This window comes from Martes martes, assembly GCF_963455335.1.
Source record: "Martes martes genome assembly, chromosome: 4".
NCBI classification, from domain to species: domain Eukaryota; kingdom Metazoa; phylum Chordata; class Mammalia; order Carnivora; family Mustelidae; genus Martes; species Martes martes.
The window spans coordinates 119,452,622-119,479,746 of NC_137891.1; the positions used below are offsets into that span (position 1 = coordinate 119,452,622).

The 27,125-nt window shown below is 33.8% G+C and overlaps 1 protein-coding gene across 1 annotated transcript in view; it reads right to left on the reverse strand.

Moving 5' to 3' along the window:
- Positions 1-240: 240 nt before the first annotated feature.
- The window catches only part of SH3GLB1 (SH3 domain containing GRB2 like, endophilin B1), a 38,021-nt gene continuing 11,136 nt past the window's right edge, over positions 241-27,125 (reverse strand). Inside the window, exons 3-9 of the mRNA XM_080801342.1 lie at positions 24,591-24,719; positions 22,368-22,501; positions 20,797-20,889; positions 11,447-11,536; positions 10,951-11,051; positions 5,490-5,715; positions 241-5,097 (exon numbers count right to left, since the gene is read on the reverse strand). Coding sequence (XP_080657468.1) covers positions 4,990-5,097; positions 5,490-5,715; positions 10,951-11,051; positions 11,447-11,536; positions 20,797-20,889; positions 22,368-22,501; positions 24,591-24,719 — 881 coding nt within the window. The 3' untranslated portion in view covers positions 241-4,989. The remainder of the gene's footprint in view (positions 5,098-5,489; positions 5,716-10,950; positions 11,052-11,446; positions 11,537-20,796; positions 20,890-22,367; positions 22,502-24,590; positions 24,720-27,125) is intronic.

A 27,125-nucleotide genomic window follows, 5' to 3' on the forward strand; every position in this document is an offset into this window, starting at 1 on the left:
GGCTGAATTAAAGTAAGGAGCAAGCTGGTAGGACAAACATTCCCAAAGGATCACAAAACAACTAAGATAAGGTAGAACAGTAAATGTCATGCTGGAATAACTTAAGACTGATCTTGTTTTAATTTTGTAGGGTCTCTTTATCTTCCTCTTGCACTTTATTTTTAAACTGAAAGCCCTAAGAATGTTGGATTGGAAGCCCTTCAAAAAAGAAACAGTATTTTTTTTTTTTTTTTTAACATACTACTGATAGAAGTGTAAACTGGTAAGTTTTCCAGGGGACAAACTGGCAATAACAAAAGCTTTAAAAAAAAAAAAAACTGGCATATCCTCTCCACTAGCAATTCCATTTCCAAGTATTCATCTTAAGGAAATATTAAGAACACACAAAAGATTTAGCAACATGAAGTTCTTTAAAGCGGTTTATTAGTGAAAAACTGGAAACCTAAAAATCAACAATAGTTTAATAAAATGTGGCACATATGATGGCATACCATGCAGCCATTAAAAAAGATGTAGAAATATATTTGACACAGCAGGATATTTATGGTATTGTCAAGTGAAAAAAAGTTACAAAACAGTATGTACAACTTGATTCCATTTAAAAAAATGTATAAATGCACAGAAGACTCTGGAAGGCTATACACCTCAATTACAGTTCTCCCAGATGGTGGGATTATAGGTGATTTTTCTTTAAGCTAAATTTTTATTTTTTTTTCCTTTTTACCAACACATCTATGACTTCTATTATTTGGAATAAAAAAAAAAAAAAAGCCTTAACAATTCTTAAAGAGTCTCCTGTGAAGTAGAAATGAAAGAGCTTAGCAACCTGAGGCACAAGGATGTAAACGTTAATCTGAAACCTTACTCGTGGTTTGCCAGGATGCTTTGATGTCAAATTGTCACTGTGTTAAGTGGAAATGTGCTTACCCTTCTTCAGACTACAGGATCCATTCCTAAGAAACCCTCCACAGCAACCAAGTCCTGGCATTCCAAGTACTATTTCCCTTGCTTACCCTAAGCATACCCTTATTCTGTCACAAGCACTCATAATACAGCCCAGCAAGGTGCCTCTACACTTGAGAGAGCAGTGCTGGGTGATGGTGCGGAAGCCAGGGAGAATTTCTCCAGTGATGTCAGGTAGTACCTGAAGGTGGAAAGCAAGTTTTTGTTTTCTACTGAAGTGGTTCTCAAACTTGTAAAAACAGATGGCTAAGCCCTACCCCCAGAGTTTATAAAACTCAGTAGATTTTGGATAAGGCTTAGGAATTGCATTCCTCCCCTTTCATTTGACAAGTATTTACTGAGTACATACAATGTGCTAAGTCTTGTACTAAGAGTTGGAAATTTAATTGTGATAAAAAAAATTATAAGCTTTACTCTAATCAAATAAATTATAGAACTATATAATTATGACAGTGTTAGAATACAGTAAAGATGAGAAGACAGTTTTTGTCTTCAACTATTTTTACAATGTTACATGGAAGAACTAAGACTAGTTCTATAGCCTCAAGACAAAAAAATTCAGTACAAATAAAGGTAGAAAGTACTTGGAAATATGAATTAACATTTGAAACAAGTCCCTAGGTGATGTTGATACTGCCTTTCCTCGGGTCTCACATAGAGAACGCTGCCCTACTGAACAGACTTTCTAATTAGGATAATGTGGGAGAAAGGGCACAACTCCCTCCTCCCCTTTAGAGTCTCACCACAAGGTAGGGGCCACTTAGTCATCTGGAGGAGAGGTTGAGGCAAAGCTAGCTAGCTATTATAGCTCCTTATTCAGGCCTTAAGTGCTACATACTAGGCAAGATATTTCAAAATTTCAAGCACTTGGGAGGTAGGGAAGAGATTTTTTGAGGAATCCAGTCAACGCATGGAGGTAAGCTGGGCCTCTCTGGGTAAACAAAGCTGTTGATTCCTGTCCTGCACTCTGTCATCTTTCCCACAGTGTATCTCAGAAATGCCCTCCCACACCAGCTCCTCCGTTCACATTCTGTTCCTTTGTTCTGGTGGAGAACGGCAGACTATGAGGATGGCCTCTCAGCCACTGGCGACCCCAGCCTCAGGTCTCTTAGCTCTCCTGTTACTCAAAATGAGGCACATTCCCATTTATGGGACCTAATGTCCTACGATATGAATTTTTCTGACTAGCACCATAAAAAACAATTTAACACCATGACCTCTTACGTTAGATTATTTTGAGAACAAATGTAGAAACAATCCCATCATTTTTGTCTGTCTACAAAAGTGCCTATAATTATTTCCAAGTTTATTATTTCATTCATATGTGCATCCCTCAAATGTTACTAAAATTTTAGGTTAAGCTCAGGGGCACAGAGCTTATTTAAATCATTTTAAATTGCACCATGTTACTAGCCTTCCTAAGCTTTTCTTCCATGCCTAAGAATCTTTATAGGTTTTTACCTGAGTAAAAATTAAATCCATGACTTCAGAAGTCAAAACCAAAATAAAAAAAAACCAAGCTAACCCCCCCACCCCCACAAACAAAACTCCTTTAAAGTAAAAAGCAACAAACATAAGAACAAGTCCACTATTATGGTGGATTTGTGGTAGACAAAGGCACAAGAAGCATTTCAATCTTAGTATTATTGAAGGCTGCTGCACATAGGGTTTTAATCAACATTCATTTGATGGAAAACAGGTTCTGATAAAAACTTATGCTGGCTGCAGTGAGGTTAAACCTAGATCTAGGTCTCCTTTAAAGTGGGGTGGAGGACAGCGTCGATGAGCAGAATAGAGCATGGGTATAAAAGGTATCTCTGGTACACAGTCATAAATAAGGCCTATGCTCTGGTTGGTCAGGAAGCTATAGGGGCTAACGATGGGAAACTGGTATTTACAGAATGTTTCTACCATGTGTCAAACCTTTCCCTAAAAATGACTTACCATACAAGTTAACATTTGCTACAGAATCCTCATAGTAACCTTAGGTGGCATAATTATTATCCCTATTTTACTAATGAGGAAACAACAGTTGATACAATGTTGGAGTCGAAGCTCAAAGAGCACAGGATGTGAGGAAGATTGGATTTGAACCTGCGGCCATTTCACTGCAGTCCTCTTACTTTCCCCCACTTTACTACTCTATTTCCCATAAGCCTAATTTATAGTTGCTGTTTGAGTTGACCTGGATTTTTTGTATGATCTTTTAATACCTAAACCTGAACTCATGTCACATGAAAGACAGTACTCCAGGCTGGCTCTGGAACTTCCTTTCTAGGAAAATAAGCAACTCACTCATTCACCTGGAGCTATAGCTAATTAACCAGCTTGAACAGCTTTTAAGGTTGAGTATGGTGATTCACGGTGTGAATCAAAGTGTCTTTGTACAATTATAAAATTGCAGAGGAATGTGTCTCAGCACAGAAATAAGAGGGTAACAACTACGGTTGAAGTCTGGACTGTGAACTAAATTATTATCAACATGTTTACAAAGCTCTTACTAGGAGCTCTTAAACACATTTTATAATACCTTTTTTGTGTTAAGTGTTCATCATTTTTTAAAGTACCAAAAAATATTTCAATACATTAACATTCTCTGAAGAAATCAACTATACTTTTGTACTTCGTGTGTAAGCCAGACTGAAATACTACTTGTAATTGTCAGAATATGCTACATTCTCTTGGCTCCAAGCCCTGCACATCTTTTTCCCTCTGCCTGGAACACTTCCTCTCCAAACCATCTCCTACTCCCCAAATCCGATTTAGGTGACTCCCAAAGTTCCCAAACACAGTACCCTGTATTTCTTCTATCATGACATGGATTCTGTTATATGGCAAAGGTTTATTTTTCTGTATTCTCCACTGGTCTTTAAGGTTTGCCGGGGAAGGACTGAGCACCTAAGTAGATCAGTATAGTGCCTGGCCCTCAACAATGAATGAATGAAAACGAATGCAGAAGTCCTAACATGGAAACAATCTATTTGGACAAATTGCTATTGTCCAAATAGCAATTTTCTGACTGCAAGTGTGGCACTAATGATTTCATTAGTGTGTTTCATAACCAGAGATCCTGATCAAGATAACCTAAGTTCATTAATAAACATTCAAAATTAGTAGGCTTAGAGTAACAAAAAATGTATTGTTTGTATACAATTTTTCAACGATGGGTGTAGTTGTACTAATCTATATTTTGATAAGGACTGTTGTTCCATAAGAACAAATTCTCTTTACTGAAGTATGTTCTTAACATATCTGATTCTGATTATGCATTACATTGTTCCAACTGAACAACCTTAAAAAAACATTGCTTAGCGAATTGAACTTGATCCAGATGTTTTAGAACCTTAACTGAAAATACACCAGAGTAATAATGCTTTTCAAGGACTAGTTTTTCTTAACTTTAGAAGAAATCATTTAGTAGTGTTTAATAAAAACCCCAAAACCCCCTAACCACTGAGATACAGTATTGAAATAATTCAATTTCTGTTGGAAAACAAGGTAAACATGGTATAATTGCATTTCTGTTTATGGAAACATTCAGAAATATTCTATTTTCCACAAAAGAGGATTATATCCTAGAGCTCTTTTTAAAACAACAGCTTAAAACAAATTTTAGTTTTATTCTTTGGCTATTAATTATACCTAATAAATGAGTCACTGATATCAATTCACAATAAATTTATTTTACATAAAAGAAAAAGCTTGCCATTAATGAAAAATTCAGTAGAAAACAGTTCTTCTGCTTTAAGTTGGAGCTCAAAAGTAGAAGCTGCTTATTAGTGAAACCTCAGTAGAAAGAGAATTTTGTAAGAAAACATTCTTGGCATGAAAGCACTAACATAAATTCTGTAATGAAATATGTACCATGCAATTTTATTGGCAGAAAGGCTGGCTTCTGGTGGTTGGTATTTTCTTTTCAGTCTCCTAAGAACATTAACATGGAAGATACTTAAACCTGCTTTATTTAGAGTTAATTGTATATAAATACTGGTGTCATGATGGGTAATCTTTCCAAAGTCCACCTATTTAATTGAGCAGTTCTAAGTAGGTAATTGGCACCCTGCCCTTCTGATTTCCCCTTTCCCCCATTAGCCAGTCTGAATCCATTCCAACGACACTGAACACAGTGATCACCTACAAAATAAAATATTTCCAGTTATTAACTATGTTACAAAATAAGCAAATAGAAGAGTAATCAGATTTGTAATCTGTTTATTCATTACTAAAGTTCTTTAAACATTTTCCTCAATTTTGGTAAAAGATAAAGGATTTTATTAGAGGTAGTTTTAGAAATCTTCTAGTTACTTAGCAGTTAAAAGCTTTAAATATTTCTGTGATATTCTATTTTGTTAAAGAATAGTAGTTAAATTTTTTTTAATAAAATGTTAATATAACCATCTTAAATCTATGAAAGTATTCACGATAAACTATTTCCAAAAAATTAATGAGGAATTTATACTTTATTATAATACTAGAAAATATGTCAATCTATGATACAGGTTTTCTTATACCCATATATTACTCACCTCATCTGCCAGAAGTGATAATTCACTACTGTTTGCAGCATCATAATCATACAGAACCCTGGCCTTCCTGCTGCCACTGCACTCCTTAAGGTCAATGAGGTTGGTAGGAGAGGCAATTACTAGGCCACTTGTTGAAGACAAGGCAGAAGAACCAATCACATTTGATGAAGCAGATGGCACGGGTGCCACAGAAGTTTGATTGTTGTTACAGTAACTGGATGGAAAACTGTTGAAAAGAAAATGTCCAATAAACCAGTTTACTAGAGCTTCTGAATACCACCACTTGGTGGCAGTGTTTATTTTCTACCAACTTCTACTGGATAAAGATTTACAGATGTCAGTAATATTTTAATGACAAAGGTTGCTAGCTAACTTATGCCTTTTGGGCCAGTTATACTATAGAAAATTCAGGTGTTTTCCAAATATAAGTCCTTCAAAGTTTTTTTTTTTTTCTCCCAAAGCTGTCTTTACAATTATAAAGTTAAAAAAAATGCCATTTTTTTCCTGAAAAAATTGAGTTTATCCTTAAAACACTTCCAAAAAACTTTTACTAGTATGTTTTATTAATCTTTTCCTGCCTTTAAGAGTTGTTAAACACAATGAAAAACTACTTCTATATTAGATACTATCACAAGAGTGAAATTTTTCTCAAGTTAATTCTTCGAGAAATATTTCAACAGCCATACTCTTTTTTTATAAAACTGATCCAATCACATTTTTCTACTTATTCAAATGACAAATATTTATGGAGCATCCACATGTCCAGAACCACTACCACAAGCTGAAGATACTAAGATGAAACAATATCATTCCTTAATGGGCATACAGACAGGTGATGACATGGGCATTCAAATATTACGCTATGACTAATAATTATCATAATGAAGACTCAAAGTGAGAATAGGGCAAATTTCACAAGTTCATTCTGTCTTCTATTTTTTAGGGGATAAAAATAAAAGTTTTATTAGAAATTCATAAAATCTCTATGATTGATGTGCTATAAATATATCTTAAATTTTAAAGATAATTAAAATTTTCATTCAATGTTTCTCCAATACTAAATGGAAAACAGCATAAAATGGCTGGCCTATATTCATTCTCACCCAACCATTTCTAAGGTTGAAAATTCATATTTAAATCTTAATAAATATAAAAAGACCTCACCTGGTAAGGTGGGTGAAATTTATCTCTCCATAAAATTCAATTTCCTTCTCTTTATGACCACTGTCCCATCTGGAAATCACAGTCAGCCAGCAGCATAAAGAAAGTAGTTAAATTCTAGCAATTATCCCCTAACCTTTATAATCAGCCAATGAGCTGTTTCCTTTTGAACTGAGTAGAAAAAGAACAATCAGCAAACATCTAAGCTTTTGTGATCATCTGTCCTCTTACTAGATGAGCTGTCTACACTTCTATGGTTAATTTCTTCACCTCTGCACAAAAATCTCACTTTCTTTTTCCTCTCAAGGACATCACACTAGCAATCTTCCTTTTCTTTCCCATGCTATCTTATTTCTCCATGTACTGTATCATTCTCATCAGCTTACAAATATGCTAATTTCTATCTTAAAAAATAAGAATCTGCTAGACACACTTTGACCTATAGCTACTGCTTCATTTTTCTGTTCCTCTTTACACTAGAACGCCTCTGAAAGACTTATCTAAATTCAACATCACAGTCCCTCTCCTGTTCTTTTACATTATAGACAAGCTTTTGCCTCCCCTGTTCCACTAGAACTACTCTGGTCGAGGACAGCAATGACTTTGGCGTTCTAAATCCAGCAGTCTATTAATACTCCTCATTTCACCTGGCCTATCTAGTGATCACAGTGGATCCTTTCCCTCCACTTTCCTCTATCTTCTTCACCCCACTTCCAGGTCACACTCTTGGTTTACATCTTACCTGTTACTCCATTCCACTGCTTCCTTAAGCTGTGTTGGGAGTGCTTCAAGGCTCAACCCTTAGCCCTCTTCTTTTCTCTACCTATACTTAGAGCCAGGCTTTCATTTGGTCTCAGATTTAAATACCCTTGATAAGCTGACCACTCTCTAATTTCTACCTCTAATTTATCCCCCAAACTCAAAAGCTGCATGTCCTACAACTGGGTATCTCCATATCTCCACTTAGATGTCTGATAGGCATTTCAAACTTCAGATGTCTAAAACTGGGCTTCTGGTATAAACCTGGGGTGATAAACCACCCCAACCTGCTCCTCCTGTGGCATTCCCTATTTTAACTAACTATAGCTCCATTCTTTTAGTTGTTCAGGCCAAGCACCTGCAGTAATCTGGACTCCTCTAAGCCCCATATAAATGAAGTCTGTCAGCAAATCCTGCTGGTTCTACCTTTAAAATACACCCAGGGTTTGACCGCTTCTACCACATCTACCACATCACCCTGATCCAAGCCACTATCATCTCCTGACTGGATTTTAAGTTCTAAACAGGTCTGTTAGCTTCCACCCATGCCCCCTAACATTTACGTTTAACAGAGGAGCAAGAACGATTCTATCAAAGGTCAGTGTAAAACCCTCCAAGGGCTCCTCACCTCTTGAGTAAAGGCCAAAGCCCTCTCTCTCCCAGCTTCCTGTTTCCTCAATTCATCTCCAGCCAAGCCCTCTGTACTGCTGCCTGAATGTCAGGGCTATTTTCCTGCTGCAGGGCGTTTCTACTTACTATACACTCTCCTGGAGTACTTTCTCTCAGATGCCTGCCTGCCTGCTTTGCTTCCTCTCATCTTTCAAGTCTGTCTTCCCTAACTAGTGTAAACCTCTACTCCTAACCAGGAAGTATTTCCCTGCTTATTTTTCTCTGCAGTATTTACCATCTTCTAATACCCTACGCAGATCACATACATATTGATTTTCTACTTCCCTCTGCCCCCAAACAGAATGTAGGTTCAGTGAAGATAGGGATTTGGTCTGTTTTGTTTACACTGTATCCTTCCTGACTGGAATAGTGCATTTTTAAAAAATTAAAGCAAATATTTCTCTGACAAATAACAGGGTTCTAATGACAAGAAACCCTAATTTCTAATTCAGGTTTTACTCTAAAGTTAGGAACACCTTTCCTAGCATCTCTTCCTCAGTGAACTGAGGAACTTAGCTGTGACTAAATATATACATTTCTGAAGATTAAAAAAAAAATAAGCTCTCATTCCCCACATATGTGGGGTTTTGAAAGTCTCTAACCATGGAATTTTACTTTCAAATTTACTAGTATAATTAGCCTTTGTTTACCACTGAGGTCCACCTATGTCAATTTTGAGGAATTAATGGTAAAAACAAAAACAAAAAACCCCAACCAAACAACAAAACCCTGAAAGACCATTTTTACCTTCTAAGAACTTTTACTGATATATTTTAAAAACTACAGACTTTTTGCCACTGTAGCTTGATATAGTAAAACCTTCTGATTATTTAAAAATAAAATACATTTACAAATTTTGTGACTTCTGTTTCCTCATCTGTAAAATGCAGATACTAGTACCAATACCCTTACTGGTGTGAGGACTATCACATTACATATGAGGTGTCCAGAGGAGTGCCTGAGGACAACTGGAGCCCTTCCGAAGTGACTGCCACTTACGACTACTACTACTACCAACACTACTATAACCATTAACATGACAACCTGGTTCTACTCTTTAGAAATAGCTTCTGAATTAGAGTGTAACTCGATGATTTGTCCAATACTGCATTTGAATATTTCTATATACTCTCTTAAAAAGCATAACTTGCAACATTAAAGACTTAAAAATTCCCCCCACACTCTATCATTGGTCCTTACCAGTAATCTAATTCTTTGCAGGTAGCGAGATAAGCCAGACTTCTTCCCTAGAACAATAGTACCCATTTCAGTCTGTAATGTTTGAGCTTATCCAGAAGTGCAATTCTAGCATTTTGTTTGAATGGCAGAGTTCCAAGCATTTGTGTGGCTTTAAACGGAGTACAGGTATGAATGGTAACAACAGCTATCCCTTTGCTGCACTCCCAGAGTAATAGGAAAAGTGAAAAGGAAGTACTAAGGCTTCCTGGGCTTAAAATAGTTGTAATGAAGTGGAGATAAAGTGGTATTCTGCTTTCAGATACTGAATACCATTAACAAACTTCAAATACACAGAAGTATGAATCTTCTATAAATCTTATTGGAATAACCAGTGGTATCAGGCTACAGTTAATCTTTAGGATCTAAAATTGGTTTTGTGGATGTGCCTAATTTTGTTCTAGGTCTAGTTTTAAAGGATTAATATGCAGAAAGGAACATCAAAGTGGTTTTTAAAAAAACTTATTCCTTGAAAATAATTTCTCTTTATATTTCTCCTTAAATATTGTATCACTCCCTTGCCTTAATGGCTCTTCACTATGTAAGTCTCAAACTCCTTATCACTACTTATTTTACATGGTATTGGTGACATGACCCTGCTTCACTCTTGTAGTCTTATCTACCATTCCATTCTTAACTCAAACACTTTGTATGCTCCAACCAGAACAAACTACTGCCAGTTCCCTCAACTTGCCACTATCTCTTTTCTCTGGCCTTTTCATATATGTGTTCTTTCTTTGTCTGGAAAATTTGTCCCGGCTACTTTTATCTAGATTATTCCCACTAGAATAATTTCATCTGTGAAATTTTGTCAGACCCACCTGAGTCACAGCTAGTGGTCCTTCACAGAAACCTGCACTTCTACTTTCCACTTACTGCCTGGCCTATCTGCCAATGGCCTATTATTTCTATCCAGACTTTAAATACCGAGGTATTTCTATCTAGACCTAGCAGAGACCATGTTTGTCCTATACATCGTTTTATTTCTAGTGTCTCCTTACAATGTGAGCTCCATAATGGAAAGCAATTTTGCCTGTTCTGTTTGCTGATATAATCCTAGAGTACAGAACAGTGCCTGGTATATGACAGGTATTCAATAAATATTTGATGAACGAATGACCAAGCTATGCGTGTTTCATGCTATCATTTTGCTTTAAAGTATATTAAAATATAATTTTTAATAATTACATCATGGGCTTGAGGTCTTATAGACTATTCTAAAAAATATTTTTTTTTTAAATAGTGGACAGGTAAATAATGATGAAGTATAAATTAGCTTATCTTTAAGGGCAAAAAAGTGTCAATGTAATCTTCCTCAACTAACTGGAAGGTATTTTAAGAGAGAAGTAAACTTCAAACACTTAAGTTTTCTCTACATAGCACTAAAAAAGTATTCACCTAAACTATGTTCTCATCCCTGTTAAGTTTTTGGGTGCCAGAAGAGCACACAAAGTTTTTGTTACCTCACGAGTTTGTTACCTTACTTTCCTTAAAACAAAATAAAACAAAACTGATTTTAAGTAAGCTAATAAAAGCCTTTAATTCTTCTAATCTTCACCTCTATTATTAGTTCATATGCAAAAATCTGAATTTCTTCTCTTATCAGGAGTTTCATGTGTGAAAAGGAAATTACAACCTTCCCAGTTGTTTCTGGAGGTCTAACATGTACTGGTAACATTGTGCATAGTAAGTCATCTGGGCTTCCACAAAGTCATTCAGACAGCGGAGATGATGGGCCTGTAAAGGAAAGTTACAGTTACTTCTTAAATCTATAATCTACTTAAACCTGTTAAATTCCAAGGGGTAAACAGAGCACATATACTCAGGGAAAATCATCAGTATCTAGCATTCTACTACAAGGCTTATCAAGGCTGACCTCATTTAATAGTGTAAGAACAAATTAAGGAGCTAACAAAAACCAACAAATGGATTTGATGATGGTGGGAGAACTAGGCCATGAGGTGTAAACAAAAATTTAAAATATTTCTTTAAATATCTTGGAAAGCACTGCAATTTAAATTTCCTTGATAAATGACTGAAAAAGTTTTGAACTTCAGTTTTTCCCCCTCACAGTGCCTTAGGACTATCAAAGTCTTCTGTTTCAAATGAATTCCCAGTGAATAAACACTCACATGCGTACTGCTGATTCCCTCTAGCAGAAGTCTTGTAATCTCTGCTTGACGATCAAATTCACTTTGAGTTATTCTCAATTCCTGTTCAGACTTAAATTGGAACACAGTTTTAGAATTTTATTAGAGGACTTAGTCCATTTTATGTACACTCGTTTAGACAGTTTAAAAATCCCCCAAGTAAACTCTAAATGAGAAGGTGGCAATTCCCTGACTCTCCTGTGTTTAAATGTCCCTGTTTTCGATACTTTAGCTTTTCTACATTATCCAATTCCCTACTAGTACTTCACTCAAAAGAACCTATTAATGTCAAAGCTTAACGGCATATACATAAAAGCCTAGAAACAATACCCTGAGACAGTCAATACTCTGTCAAGACATTTTAAGAATATTGGTTTATATGTATAAAATAATATTTCAAAAAATTCTCCTGGGTGGCACAGATGGTTAAGTGTCTGCCTTTAACTCAGGTCATGATCCCAGCATAGTCCATGTCTGGCTCCTGGCTCAGCAGGGAGTCTGCTTCTCCCTCTCCCTTTCCCCCTGCTCATGCTTTCTCTGTATCTGTCTCAAATAAATAAAATCCTTAAAAAAAATTGTTAAAAAAATTCTCAATTATCACTAGAGCTACTTTACTTGGAAGTTAAAGATAGTCTTTTTTATTTTATTTTTTTGGCTTCTTTGTAAGACAAATTCAACATATAATACTTTTTTAAAATTTAATTTTTTTTAAAGTCTTTAATCTCAAATGAAAAAACTTCAAAGTGAAGACATAGGATTTTAACCTCTTCTGTTTAGTTACCAAACATATTGTTTCTAGGCACACAGTTCTTAGCTTCTTTCGAAGGACTCTTTCTTGTATAAATGACTTTTTTTTTCAGTTTTCTTTTCAAACTTTATATAAAATGTGCCTTAAGTATCATTATTATATACAAGATACGCTAGGGTTTTTCTGCAAGTTATGGGGCACACCTTTAATCAGTGGTGTGCTGGGAGTGGGGTAAGTTCTACTGTGCTGATTTTCATGGTACAAATACTCCAACCACAGCTCGTTTCAAGCTTACCAAGGTGAAGTCATTGACCTCAGATTTGGAAAAAGGTGTATGTAATAGCACACCACTACCACTAGCTTTGGCCCTCTGATATAGGTTCAGTGCTGGGACAAAATAGTTCACTAAAAAATCAACGGGACCTAAAAATAATAAATACTGGCAAAAAATATCTTAAACCTTTAGCTTGGTTGGTGCTAAATGAGGAAGAGAAAAATAAAATCTCACACTTGCGTAAAAACGTTAGCTTATCCCACACAGGGAATCATCACTGATGATAATGTCATTAATAATGCTATCTTCTTCTACCTCTCCAGAATAAATAACTCCCCCCACATCCAAGTAATTAAAATATTTCCAAGACTGTAGTAAGTATAAAAATTAGGTCTAAGCATTTTCCTTGCAAGCCGCATCTCCCTCTCCTTCACCTTTTGGTGGCAACAGTGAACTGGTGAACTAGTGAAACTGGTCAAAAAGGAAGTAGCAGCAAAACAAATCATCGGTTGCTGTAGTCATTCTCATCCCACTGGCAACAGATCTGGGAGATGTGATTAGAAGTGACCACTAGATTGGATTTATGGATATAAGTTTGAATTACTCAACAATTCAAGATTAAATTTTACTTGACTGAAACCAGAATGCAAGGCTGAAATAAGCTTCATCTAGAAGCTAGTATGAAGTAGAAAATCAAGTCCCAGGAGAAGAAAAGAATCAATGATCTTCCTAAGTAAAATGTTAAGGAAAACCAATCACTTCAGTGTTACATTTGCTTTATTTACTCTTCTGCTTGGTTGAATAGGAAGAAGTTTTGATTAGTAGAAGTAACCACAGTAAACCAAAAATAAATGAACTTTAAAAGTAAATAAGACTAGTTCCATTTGGGTCTCTATGAAAGTACAATTTCATTTAATGACCATTAGGAGAAATGGCAGAAGAGCCTTCGAAGTGGCATTATTTCTGTATAAGGTGTAAGGAACTGAATTAGGTAACATATTAAGTGACTGGGAAGTTTGAGTATGAAGTGGAAAAAGTTATAAAATGATCTCATGTTTGAGCAAAATATAAATTACTTAATTATGAAGAAAGGCACCGTATTACAAAGCCTAGGAAGTCAACCTTTGCACAACAGACTGTATTTAGAAAAGGTAAATGACAGGAAGGAAATGAATCTCGCTTCCTAAACAAGTTTCAGTGTATACCTGGGGTAGCTGTAGTCTAATCTCCCAAACCATCTCTACTTTTGACACACATAATGATCATAACTAATCTGAGCATCAGAGGTAACTGAAATAGGTTTGGCATAGTCAATTTACTTAGGAAGAGAATGATCCATATTAGACAGATAAAAAGGGTTTAAAGAAAGAATGAATTTTTATTTTTATTTTATTTTTATTCTGTCCTCCAGAAGATCTCATTCCCTGACTTAATTTTATAGTTAAGACATAAAGTTCTAGGGAAGATACCTTCTCCTGCCAGATAGGAGAAGTTGGGTTAGGGAAGCAAGAATTCTTTGAAGCTGTAATGTGGGAAAAGGGCAAGAATTTGTTGATCTGTGATATCAGGTCTGGGTCACTGTAAGTTAGAAATTTTGGTCATGCTTTTGAGGCATTTGCTGTGACAATCTTGTTCTGTCACCCATTTTTTTTTCCTATAGGCCTAAATCTTAAAATATTCAAGGAATATGAAGTTTTAAAATTATATATATTTTAAATTATAAAAATGGCAGAAGTGAGAAGTACAGAAGAAAAAAATCTTCCCCAATCCATTTTGATATATTCTTAAGTTTTACATACAAAATGTAAATACGTTTCATGAGCTTCTTCCCATAATATCACATATTTCCTGAACTTACAGAGACTGAAGAATCAGAAATGTTTTGGTGTATCTACATGATAATAAGAGAGGAAGAGACCCTGGTTTTATTGTTCAACCTATATTCTCTTCCATGCTACTCTGTCCTCTTTTCAAGCTAGAGGTTTAGGAAAAAAATCGAAGGCCAAGGAAGAACTGTCACTAAGTTGATAAATGGATTCTACAAAGGGGGATGAGAGTGGGAGTCAACAACTTCACACTGGATTTCCAATTCATAGAATCAAAGCCCCCACAACCTATGCACAGAATAGACCATATAAGCGGTAATCCTACAAAGTCAGAAAATAAAGAGTTAACATTGGGGGGTGGGGAAGAAAAGAAGAAGTCAGGGGCCACAATTACCACCTGCCCTCAATCTTAAGTACTGTCCTCATCTGGAGATCAAATTTTGGTAGGCACAAACATGAGGAGTAAATAAAAAAATGCTTCTGAAGACTTCAAATAGCATTTGAAACAAATCTACACTAATGTCATAATTTATTCCTTAAATTCTTGCTTAACTTTACATCCCATCCTAGAAAAGATTAGAAATGGTAACACAGAAAGAGGGACTACTAGTAGCAGTCACATGGACAGCTTCTAAGTGACAGTCTGACATTGAGGGAGGAGACAACATACTTCAAAAACAAACAACAGATCTAATTGTTACATGGTACAATAATGTACATTCATACCCTAACTGTAAGCAAAATTAAATATATGCTATCCTGTATTTAATGGAGCAGTAAAATATTATTTTACAAATCTTTTCAACTAAAGTGACAGAAGACTTAGCTCTGGTGCTGGAGAGAACAAGCTTCAGTTATCTAAGAAATTCATTTGTGTGACATACAATACACATATTCAATCACTGAATATACATATTGAATCACTGAGTATATAAGACATGGTATAAACTGTATTTTACATAATTGTCATGTGAGTAAACCAAGTATTTAAACTGTCTCCTGGCAAGATTACTACTTAATGTAACACTGTATCAGAGCACATGCAAAGCACATCTCTGTAACATTGTTCCACTGCTTTGTGGAGCTACTATTAGCCAAACAGTTCTGACCTTTCTATGATAATTTCCAGATTTTATAAGATATAGTAGCAAGGACTATGACTGGCCCCAGGGCTGTTGTCCAATAAATATTTACTGAATGAATAACAACTGTTTCATAATTCTGCAGTTTAATAATTTACTTACTTTTGTCACTTCCTCTGCCCAAATCTAGCCAGCATTAAAAATTAGAGAAAAATAGAGCATGAAAGAAAGTTGAATTTAACGTTTTCTACAACTTAGTATAGAAAAATGTAATTCTTTTAATTCAAGGGTATACTCTCCTTTTCCAGAATCACATTAACATAGTAGTAACTAAATCAGTACAGCTTAATGTACTGTGAAAGTATGCCTTCATATGTATCAATACTATTAGTTTTTGAATCTTATACTAATTTTATAAGTTACTAAGTAATAGTTTTCTAAAACTGGGAATATCTTAGTTGTAGTTCTCTCATCTGTAAAATGAAAAGTTTGGACTAAACAATTTTTAATTTCTCATTTAGGTCTAAAATTCTAGAATTTTAGGAAACTAAAATAAAGCAGGGATAAATAGACATTGATACAGCCACCAGAGGGGCACAATAAACTTGAGATATAATGAATTCAAAATGACCAGAATTAAACACATCTTATTATAAGTAGATGACATCAGTAGCAAAACAGATGCCTAATAAGTGAACCAAAGTCTTGCTAATTGTTTAGGATATTCTTACCTAACATAAAACCTATGATTTATATATGAAGTTACCAATGACTGAAATAGCTCACACATTTTCATTCACCTACAGCTAGGACAATGGAAATAAATGAATGCATTCTCTTGCTATCTAAGGAAAGCCTTAATTTAGCCAAGGCTTCAATAATTAGAGTAGTTTAGAACAACAAAAATGCATTTTAAGTATTCCGTATATAAACTTTCCTATTACGTGAATTTTTCCCCCTTTTAGCTCAATACTAATGGAATAAAATCAATTAACTGTGAATTTATATAACTGTACTGCAGATTCCATACCACTTCTACGAATGTAATATATCTAGGAGTATAATGCCAAACACTATATGTATAAATCTTTATTGGCTAATGTTTATGAGTTTTTGGGCTATATTCAGATTTTACGAATTTCTATTTTGTTAAAAACTAAAAATTGCTAACATCTCAAAAACTTCCTCAAATCAAGCTCAATATATATATTGGGTACTACAGAACAATTCTCATTTCTGATTCTTGCCCAAAGCTATCACTATTCTGCAACTTTCTTAAGTACATTAGTACCAAATAGGGAACTGGCCTTGCTACTACAGAAATATGGGGGGTGGTATGTCTTGGCATGAAACTGCAGAAGAAATTAATTCTATGTTGAGTTTGGGTGAATATTAAGGTAAACATCAAAGATACTGAAAAACAAAGTCAATCTGTAAACCTTACACTTTTCTCTAAGTAAATTTTGTTTTCTTTGCCAAAAGTGAAAATACAAAGTGCCAGTTAAATTAATGTCTTTCACTAGGATAAAAGGCACTATCTATTTATATATAAATTTATTTTCTAAAATCTGAATTTGGCATAGCTAATATAGTTGGCAATTAGAACACAAAATTTCTTTTCCTCAAGTTCCAATATTACTTCAGCTAATATTCTCTGTAGTTTTTGTTGGACTAATGAATTCATGGCTTTGACTACTTTAGACTTTTACATGCAGATAATAGCAAGAGAAGGCACTTTACTCAAGATGTAGAAAACACAGTAGGCCAACAAACCTTCAGCCATTTTACATGCAGGAAGTTGAGCATGTAAGAGAAATTTACCATATTGTTATCTCCTTCAAGGCGAGCTGAGTTAAGTTGCTTAAGTGCATAGGTAAGAGACAAAGAACACATTATACCAATGAACACAGTGAAACAAGTTACTTCTTCACAATAAAGAACACACAAACAAGTATTAAGAAAGCTGATAAAATGGTTTTCTACTTAAAAAGAAAACTATGTTGTTCTATGGGATTTCACATTGTGGTGCCTATTCAACTTTTCCAAAAGACTCAGATTTTTAAAGACAAAAAACATGATGCTTGATTGATGCTTATTTTAAATTAGAATCATTTAGGAAAAATGCATCACTTTAAAAACTGCCAGTTACCTACAATTTTTATTAAATTTTCATCTGTGAAAGCCCTTCTGCCTATCCACAACTTCCCTAATCAAAGATCATTTCTATTTTATGAATGTATGATGCCTTCAACCATGTTCTCTCTCAGTCAGCCTCAGCCAGGTCTTGGCATACCCTGAAGAAATATGAAAGGTATGTCAATCCTTGTATTTTTAATAAGTTTTAAATTCTTGTATGTGTACATTAAGGTTAAGTTATATGATGGTGCTAAATTTACAGATTAAATATTTAAACATCTGTGGAAATGCTCAAGTGGGCAGAGGGACATTCACAATACTGTGTTACTTGAAGATGTATTTTCCACATCTGTATACCCAAAACTGAGGTCTAAACCTCTAAATATGAGAGAGAACTTTGAAACTAGATGATTTTTTTCTTCTCATTAACAGAAGTTTAAAATAATTTTTAAAAATTTATATAAGACTAAAGGAGGGTTAATGAATGTCAGTTCCTTATAATTTAAATGCAGAAATTTTGTCTTTGCTTCTTTGACAAGTTTCACACTATTTTCAAAATTGTGTTTTTGTTCAGTGTGAAACTTTCAAGTACACAAATTTTGTCTTTGCTTCTTTGACAAATTTTACACTATTTTCAAAATTGTGTTTTTGTTCATTGTGAAACTTTCAAGTAAGTAGGTTTTCTTTCTGTTCAATTGGTGTATTTTTGAGAAATGCCTTTGATGTTGCCTTACCACTCTTCAACATGCTAACTAATAAAATACAAGCTAATAAAATAGTAATACTGGATACAGGCATAAATATTTTACTGGCAGGGTTAAATCATCAAAAAGTTCAATCTAGTATACTAGACTGTGAACTGAGGGCAGTAGAGATTTTGCATTTATCTCTGAATTCCTCAGCAAAGTGCCTTGTACAAAATAAGCATTTGATAAATATAGACTTTAAAAAGAGGTCACAAGAAACTAGTAAACAAGTTAAAGAAAAAAAAGAAGTGCCGATACGCACAGGTCCCAAACTTTACTTGCAGAGAAATAACTACTCACAAAACAATCCAAGGAAATGTATAGAGTGAATTCAAAGAAATTCTGAGTTTAGAGTAAGCTCTTCAAGCTGCCAACTAGGAACGAGGAAATGTGTCAAAGAAGAAAAAAAAGCAAACACAAACTCCTAGTGGTTTCTATTTTTCTGTATTCTTCAAATAAACAGAAAAGAAATACAGAAAAATCCTCCACCAAAGATCACAAAATAATAGGCATGCCTCAAGGCTTTATGTAATAATAAAATAAGAGGACTTTTCCTTTCTAAAGTATTTCAGACTTAGTGCTATAAAGTTTGAAGAAAAATGGGTTGGTTATTTAGGGGAAAAGAACACAACTATAATCAGGAAATGTGAATTTCTGCCTAAACTAATATTTTAAATATTTGGCTATATTTAAATTTGTTTTATGCAATATATAAATTCTAGAAAAGCTGTGTATAAATGAAATTGCTCAATAAAGTCATTTGTATAATATTTCATTTTTATTTTAAACGTAAATTCTCATGGAAAAAATTTGTCCTCAACAAGATTCAGCACAAAAAAACCGTCAAGAAAAGATCTGGATATATCAAAAGGATCTTTCAAAATTTGTCTACTATTTGATTCTTACACATTCTTATAGCAATGGTAAAATAATTAAGAATAACCAAAGGACCTTATAAGGTGTGAAATCTATAAATTTTCTGGAACTTTTCTAAGTAAAAAAGATTACATTATTCCGTAACAGTGCTTGTTAAACAAAATTTTGTACTGATACTAGATGACAGTATTCTCATTCCACAATCATTATTGGGCGCATACAGGCATTTTGAATGAAGAGATTTTGACTTACTTCCAAATGACTCTTATTTATCTTAACATTTTTTCCTGATTATGAAATTAGTATCTTAAAAATCAATTTCTATTTTACACATAAATCTACTATTAGCAACTAGAAACCAATTCTAATTTAGAGTCCCTTGCCACCTATAGTGTTCATTTTTAAAGTTCTGATTCTGTGAAAAGTCTGTTTTGGGCAGTTAGGGTGATCTTGATGATGACATCATGATAAATCCTGAGGTGAAATAGCCAGAGAATTTGGATTTAATGTCTTGTCAAAGCAAGCTCTCCTCCAGCAGTAACTAATACAGAATCTCCAAAAGGCTGTTTAGAAGAAAATATTTCTATAAGCAATTTATTCTGCTTATATAAAGTGTTAGGGTACTTTCACAAGACATCACTGTCCAATGCCAATTTTACCAGTTTAAAATTTCACTGTGAAACAAGTCTGAACCTCTTTTTTTCCCAAACAAGGGAGCCAAAGTTGTCTTCCACCAGCACTGTGGTGTATATTCCTTAAGGCAATGATTCTTGATGATGACAGTGGTAGCGAGTTGGGAAGAGAAGGCAGGGGGAATGTCAGGCTTCTTGACAAAATATATCCCTTAGTATAAATTAAGAATTAACTTGTTAGCCTCCTCTAATAAATTCAGACTTGTTTATATTGTACTATATGATCAATGTCTTCAATCTTTGGAATGAAAATATAAACTATATAAATAACAGATCAAATAAGTTTATAAATAAAACCTTTTAAGAAACTTATAAATACATATATGGAAATCATTAAATTATTATATTTAATGTTTAACCAACTCCATTTAAAAAGATTATTCTGAGGTTGATTTTATGAAAAATATACCAGGAGTTATGTATTCAAATGGTTTTCCTCCTCTTTAAAATAGTCACCTGTGTGTCCATGCTGCAACTATTTGAATTGTTTTGGAACTATTCTTGGTGACAATGCCTTTAGTCAGTTTGACTCACATGTGGAAAAGAAGTAAAGTTTAATTTTTAGGTCACACATGCGCAATCTCAAACTTGGTTCATTCTCATCTTAATTACTGTTTTTCTATTTCAAATATAATAAACCTATCTCCAAAAGAATATTTGCCATCATCACTGAGGATATTTAAAGAACATGACAGAGGTTTAGGAGCTCTTGTAACTTTTATTTTTTAGCAACAGGTGTATCACTGAAATAGTACTGCCTGTGGATATGACTACTTTGCACTGATTCGGAAGCATTAAGTTCTGATAAGTTTGTTTAAACATAAAACAATACCCTGAAGTCATATTATAGTCTTAGTAACAGACTGTAGCTTGCATGGTATGGGAGTAAAATACTTTACAAATTTTAAATTTATCAACATAAGACGTTTTTCTATGAAAAAACACTACTTACTGAAGCTCTACTTTCTGCAGCTTTTGCCTTTTTTAGTCTGGTTTTTGCAGCATCCAAATCCAGTCTCTTATTTTGTAATAGTTTCCTCTCTTTCTATAAATATAGGGAAGAAAAAAATAAAGGCTAATGATGTTAAAATCCAGTACGAGCATGCACATTTAAAGTATCATTCTCCATTAAATACATGAATCACCTGATAAACAAAGATCAATGATTACAAAATTGGCTATGAAGTGACGCTTGACTCTTTTTTCTTATGGCTTTCAATTTTAAAATAATGGAGATATTCTAGATGCCCAGGAAATCTGGGAAAATGGCAGGTGATGGCAGAAACAAAGGAATGCCAATTTTAATATTTTGCAGTTTTGCCATTTAGGGAATGTTTTGCTCTATCTTCTTGGTTGTCACAACTAGGGGGTGGGAGATGTTACTAGGCAGAAGCTAGGATGCTTCTAAATATCCTACAATGCAGTACAGTTCCTACAACAAAGAACTATTCTACACAAAATGTCAGTAATGCCCAGGTTGATGAACTGTTTCAAAGAGATTATCTAGGAAGTGTCTATGGTAAAGGAGGTTAGGGTTAGGGCCTTGGTTAAAGTTCCTTGACACCCCAAGTGATCTACATCAAGGACTGGGCAGGCTCCTTTAATGTGCCATAGCACTGAAAGCAACTCTGCTACTCCAAAGGAAATTTCAAATTTATAGAATGAATAATGAATAAACAGTGGTAAGGTATCTTGGAATTCCTCATGGGAACTTAAACATAATAGGTAAGTTTATAAAAATTCACTGCTTGCTTTATTAATTCTCAGATTTCATATATCACATTTCATCCTACTGACAATCTAAGATCCTTTAAATCATATTTCAACTTGGTGGTTTTTCCTCTGTTCTCAGGCAAAATACTTTTTACCCAGAGACAAATTCATTGTAAACATACTAAGTTTCTAGAATATTTTATAATAAGGAATCTGCAAATTAAAGTTTAAAGTAGTATTCACAATAAAGAACAATCTTGCAAAAATCTTAGGGAAAAAAAAAAATCCACCTAGATCTTAACTCTCCATTGCTGGAAAAACAAACAAAAAAATAGTATTAGGCTTGGGAAAGCTATTATTTATTTCTTCAGCAATAACACACAGCTGTGTGAAGAGAAGATAACAGACTGCTAGGGATGCAAACAACAGAAAGCTAAACAGCCAGAACTATAGTAACTAGGTTTTTGGCTCCCAGTTTATATGAAAAACTAACATGGCTATACTATGGAAATATTTTGTGCCATATTTTTATAATCGTCCCAGGAACTTCTCTATAAATTTTAGTGCTGGTAATGAACAATGACTGATGTAATCTCAATAACACTGCAGGGACACAAAGATGACATACATATTTTCAATAGTTCATTTTGATTAGCTTTGTGTCCCACTGAATATGTACCTAGCTAGATTATTTAAATTTTCTAATCTGCTACATCTACACAGTCAGTAGGAGGGCAAATTATTCATTAAAACTCTAGTAATATATATAAATTATTTTACTACAAAAAAAGGGAACATTTTCCAACTCACAGCAATTGTTTTGTAATCTCCTTCTATAAAGTTTCTTAAAGGAGTGAGAAAATTTAAAGCTGATGTTTGAATCAGCTCTCTGTCTGCTGTTCCAATTCGTTTTTGTGTTTCTCCACATTTAATAAGGGCATTACCTGCAAAGGAAAAAAGTGTTTTGTTTTGTTTTTTACCATCTTCTGGTAATTTCAGAAAACAAAATCAGCAATCTGATTTGCTTTAAAGTTAGTTATCACTTGTTTACTTAAAAAAATCCAAGAGAATTAGCTGTCATTAGTTTTATTTTAAAAGTAAATTTAAGATTATAAATATCTAAATGAAAATGACAGATGTTCATGAAGTCCTTATCATATCATAGTTAAATGTACCAATTCAACCTATGGAACAAAAGAGGATAAATCATTAAAAAGTATTTATGATCACAGCTCAAACAGTGGAGACACATTTAGAAAAGCATTATGCTAAAAAAATATTTTCATAAGTAGATCAAGTCAAAATTTGTCTACTATTTCTATAATATGCATGGGCCTCAAGCATCTTTAAGTGATATTGTTTATTTGTATCATAAGTTAAAGAAAAATCCATATTTTGCAACACATATACCTTAATGTTTAAGTAGGACAAGATCAATGCAAAATAGAGCAAAAAGTGGACAACAAGACCAAAGTTCTACTTCCAGTTCTACCTCTAAAAGCTTCAATTCTGTGGATCTTAATTCCTCCGTGTTAGGATGAGATTAGATCTGATTGGCAAGGAAGATAAAATAACATAGACGTTAAGAGCTCCACCTCTGGATACAGATCTCTCTTTGAGTTACTAGCTGTATGATCACTGATAAATTATGTAATCTAAGACCTGGTTTCCTTGTCTTCAAAATGTAGATAACAGACTTTATATTATAAGCAGGATATAAGTGAAGACTTATAGAAATAATACATTTACTGTATAGTGTTCAGCCCAATGCCAGAAATACTCAATTGTTAGCTCTTATCAATTATTATTAGATTCACAAAGCCTAATTCCAATAATCAAGTTACAGTCAATAGAATTACTACAGGTGAAAACAGATTAAGCATATTAAAAAAGGAAAAAATTGAGAAGCCTTTTGAATGTTTATGCTCCACTAGGCCTTCAGCTTGGTGAAGGAAAGGGCTAGGTGTCTTTCATGTACCTTTATGACCTCCAGGATATAACTGCTTCTGGTACAAGCAGGCACAAAAAAATTTAATGTGTAAAATTTTCCTAAAATAGTTAATATTTAGAAATAAAACTATGGAAATTTTAAGCATTTTCAGACTTCTCAAAGAAGTATCTTTTGAAGGCCACGATGTGAAAGTTTGCCATTCATTTTACAGTATTTAGGTTATTACCTTCTGACATAAAGGTAACTATTAAAACTTGATGTTCATTTTGTTCCAGAATTTATGAACTATTTTATAAATCAGTACTATATGTAGAAAATCATTTAATTTACCTACATTTCATACCCACATAAGGACCAATTTCCTGCAGAAGTCTTAATAAAGAGAATTATTTGCCATGAACAATAGGAAAAGAAGCTATAGAAATTTGAAATAGTCTTATATTCTGAGAAAATTAGATTTGAGGGATAATGAGCTTCAGAGTTACACATTTAAAAAGTCAGTACAGCAACTAACAAAGCAACTAACAAAACATAACTGTAAAACATGATTATAGAAAATTTGAACTGCATGAGGAAAAGAGAATGAAATATAATCCAAACATCCAAAGATAACCACTGTTAACATTTTTGTGGTACTGACATTATCGTGTAATGAAAGCATTAGTGGTGTGTTCAAACACTATGTGCCAGACATTTTATTATAAAAATAAATAAAACCTCAAGAAAACTTAAAATCACCTAGGAGACATATGTAAACAAAGTTTATAATACATCAAAAGAAGTACTATAACAGAGGTTGCAAGAGTCGATGGGAGTACAAGTGAAGAATTCATTTAACTTTTTAGATATAAAGTGATAAACATGAATTATCAGAGTAATATATACTTAAATATATTAAATATTAAATTGAACTGTTCATATTTGCTGGGCACCTCTATTTCTCACTTTATCCAAAACTTAAACAAAAAATTTGAAGTTAAAATTGATTCTACTAATGTTAGATAAATGTTCATGATGTTTCTAAGTAGTAAAAATCTGTAAGTAAAGCTAGTTTTTAGCAGATCTTTTTGTCTTTTGCTTACCATACGCTGTTCCTGGGCCAAACTCAGTCCCTGCATCAATCATATATTGTCCCAAAAGTTCTGGGTTGTTTATACGACTTGGAGCTTTTCTATCCAGTTTCTCATAAACAAATTCTTCTATCCTGGCATCTAGGAGAAAGGTTTAAAATTATAAATGATTTCAAAAAGCAAAACTATTTAAAAATTTTTTTACCTACTACCATTTATCACCCTGTAAAATAAGATGACGTTAGCATTTTTAAGTACATATCTTCATACTTAATTTTTAATTTTTATATTAGAATATTATATAGCTCTATGAAACTTATACTTTAGAAATCTGATAAAATATTTTGGCACAAAAATATTTACTTAAATTAAAACTATCATATGATGAATATTCTATGAGATTCTAAAAGCGTTGTTCACCCAATGTCTAATGAAGTTGCTTTTGCCTCTTTGTACAGTCTGATTTTTAACTTTGAATGTATGTTCATTTCAATTTCAAAACCAGGGATTTCCAGCTAAGAAAATATGGATATTTAATAATATCTATTAGAACCAAAGAGTCACATACTTCTAATATCTTTATCATGCTTTTGCTTGCTCACATGCTCGCTCTCCTTCCTAGAGTCTAAATATAGGCATGGGAAATTAAGGAATAGAACCTAGGTTTGGAACAGTCACAGACCGACATCAGTAATATGAAGTCATGGCTTAATTTTATTTAATCTTGTTTAAAGTACAAGATATATAGATACCTCTCAGCACGTATTCACTCAAAAGTTTTCGCCATTAAAAATGAGGTCAAAATATGAGATAGGTTAAAAGAAATAGCAGAATGCTAGTATACATGGAAAGGAAAAAAATAATCAGTAAAATCTGAATAAATGCTTGGTTAGTGCAATATACAAAATATTCACACCTGCACACCTGCCTAATAGGTATGACAGAGACAAATGAGAAAAAGGTCACTTTCCAGAAGTAATAATTAACTATAAATCAAATTTATCCTCCAAAGAGAAGTTGAAAAAAAAAAAAAAGGCACCTTCTAAACATCTCAGATAATTCCTCCACAAGTGGAAGTTTCACACAGTGCACTGAAAACTTAAAAAGTGAACAGAACCAGTAATAGAAACACTTGAAGAGTCAGCATAAGCATTAATTATAATACATAAAATAGGCTACTGGAATAATACTTGTTTTTGTGGTAGACTCTGGAGCAGCATCAGAAGTTTTTAAGCAGGACTTTAAAAACCTTTAAATCAGTTCAAACCAAAATGAGTCAGTTCAAAACATAACCATTTAGAAGATGCTAACTACATTTCAGAATTTCATTTTCTGACTAAGAGAGTCATTCTTAGCTTTGGTGCATTTCTACTTATTTGGTCAAAAGTTTAAAGTTGAATCCTATGTTGACTTCGTTCAGTTAGTAAAACATTTGGCATATTTTAAGTAAATGTTCATTTCAATAGGGCATCAATAGACCATAATAAAATCTTAAAAGAATATGTGGGCAATACTGCTATAATGTGATAGATATTTTTGAAAAACGCTAGGTTGTGGAAAATCACACCCTAAAAATTATAGCAGTCACAGGTAAAAGAGGTTTGGGCCTGACCACTCATAATCTATGTAACTTTATAATCAGAGAACAAATAAAAATATCTAAATTTGTTTACTACTTTAGACTTAAAAAAACACTAATGTAAAACTGTATTACATGAGCCACTATAACTTTATACTAATGAAATTCCCATTTACCAGTTGTGTATGAGTTTGTCTGCCACTCAGAAAAATATGTAGAACAGACTACTTATGTGAAGAACTCTGGACAGAGCAAGGAACATACAGAAAAATGTCTACTACTTTTTTTCAAAAGGTTATTTATTTATTTATTTGACACAGAGAGAAAAACAGTGAGAGAGGAACACAAACAAGGGGAGTGGGAGAGAGAGAAGCTGGCTTCCCGCAGAGCAGGGAGCCCAATGTGGGGCTTGATCCCAGGACACTGGGATCATGAGCTGAGCCGAAGGCAGACGCTTAAGGACTGAGCCACCCAGCCACCCCATGTCTACTACTTTTTTAAGGTGCTCTGGTACATAAATTAAGTAGCCTTAAATAAATAAGAAATACCACATGGTGCCCAAAGATAACAGGCCTCACTCAAAAGTGTAGAAGGCCTATTTCAAAAGATTACCATGATTTAATTAAAATGGTACAGAATTACTCATGTTTTGTTTAGGTTCATAGAATAGCAACAAAGATTAAAGCTTGGAACTTTAGTATCTAAAAATGAGCTTATGGCATTTCACAACATGGTCACAACACTGGGGAAAATGGGGAGGAAAGCAATTGCTGCCCTTGTTCTTCAGTTTTGATGTGTAAAGCTCAGAGTGAAAAGACTGGATTTTGATGCACCAGATTCTAGTTCCATTTCCACTTCTAATTAGCTATTCTACACTGTATAAAATGCTAACTTATGATTTGCAATTAATAAACAATCATGTACCTTATTTGATAAATTATTGAGATGGGTGATCTGAAAAACCTTGT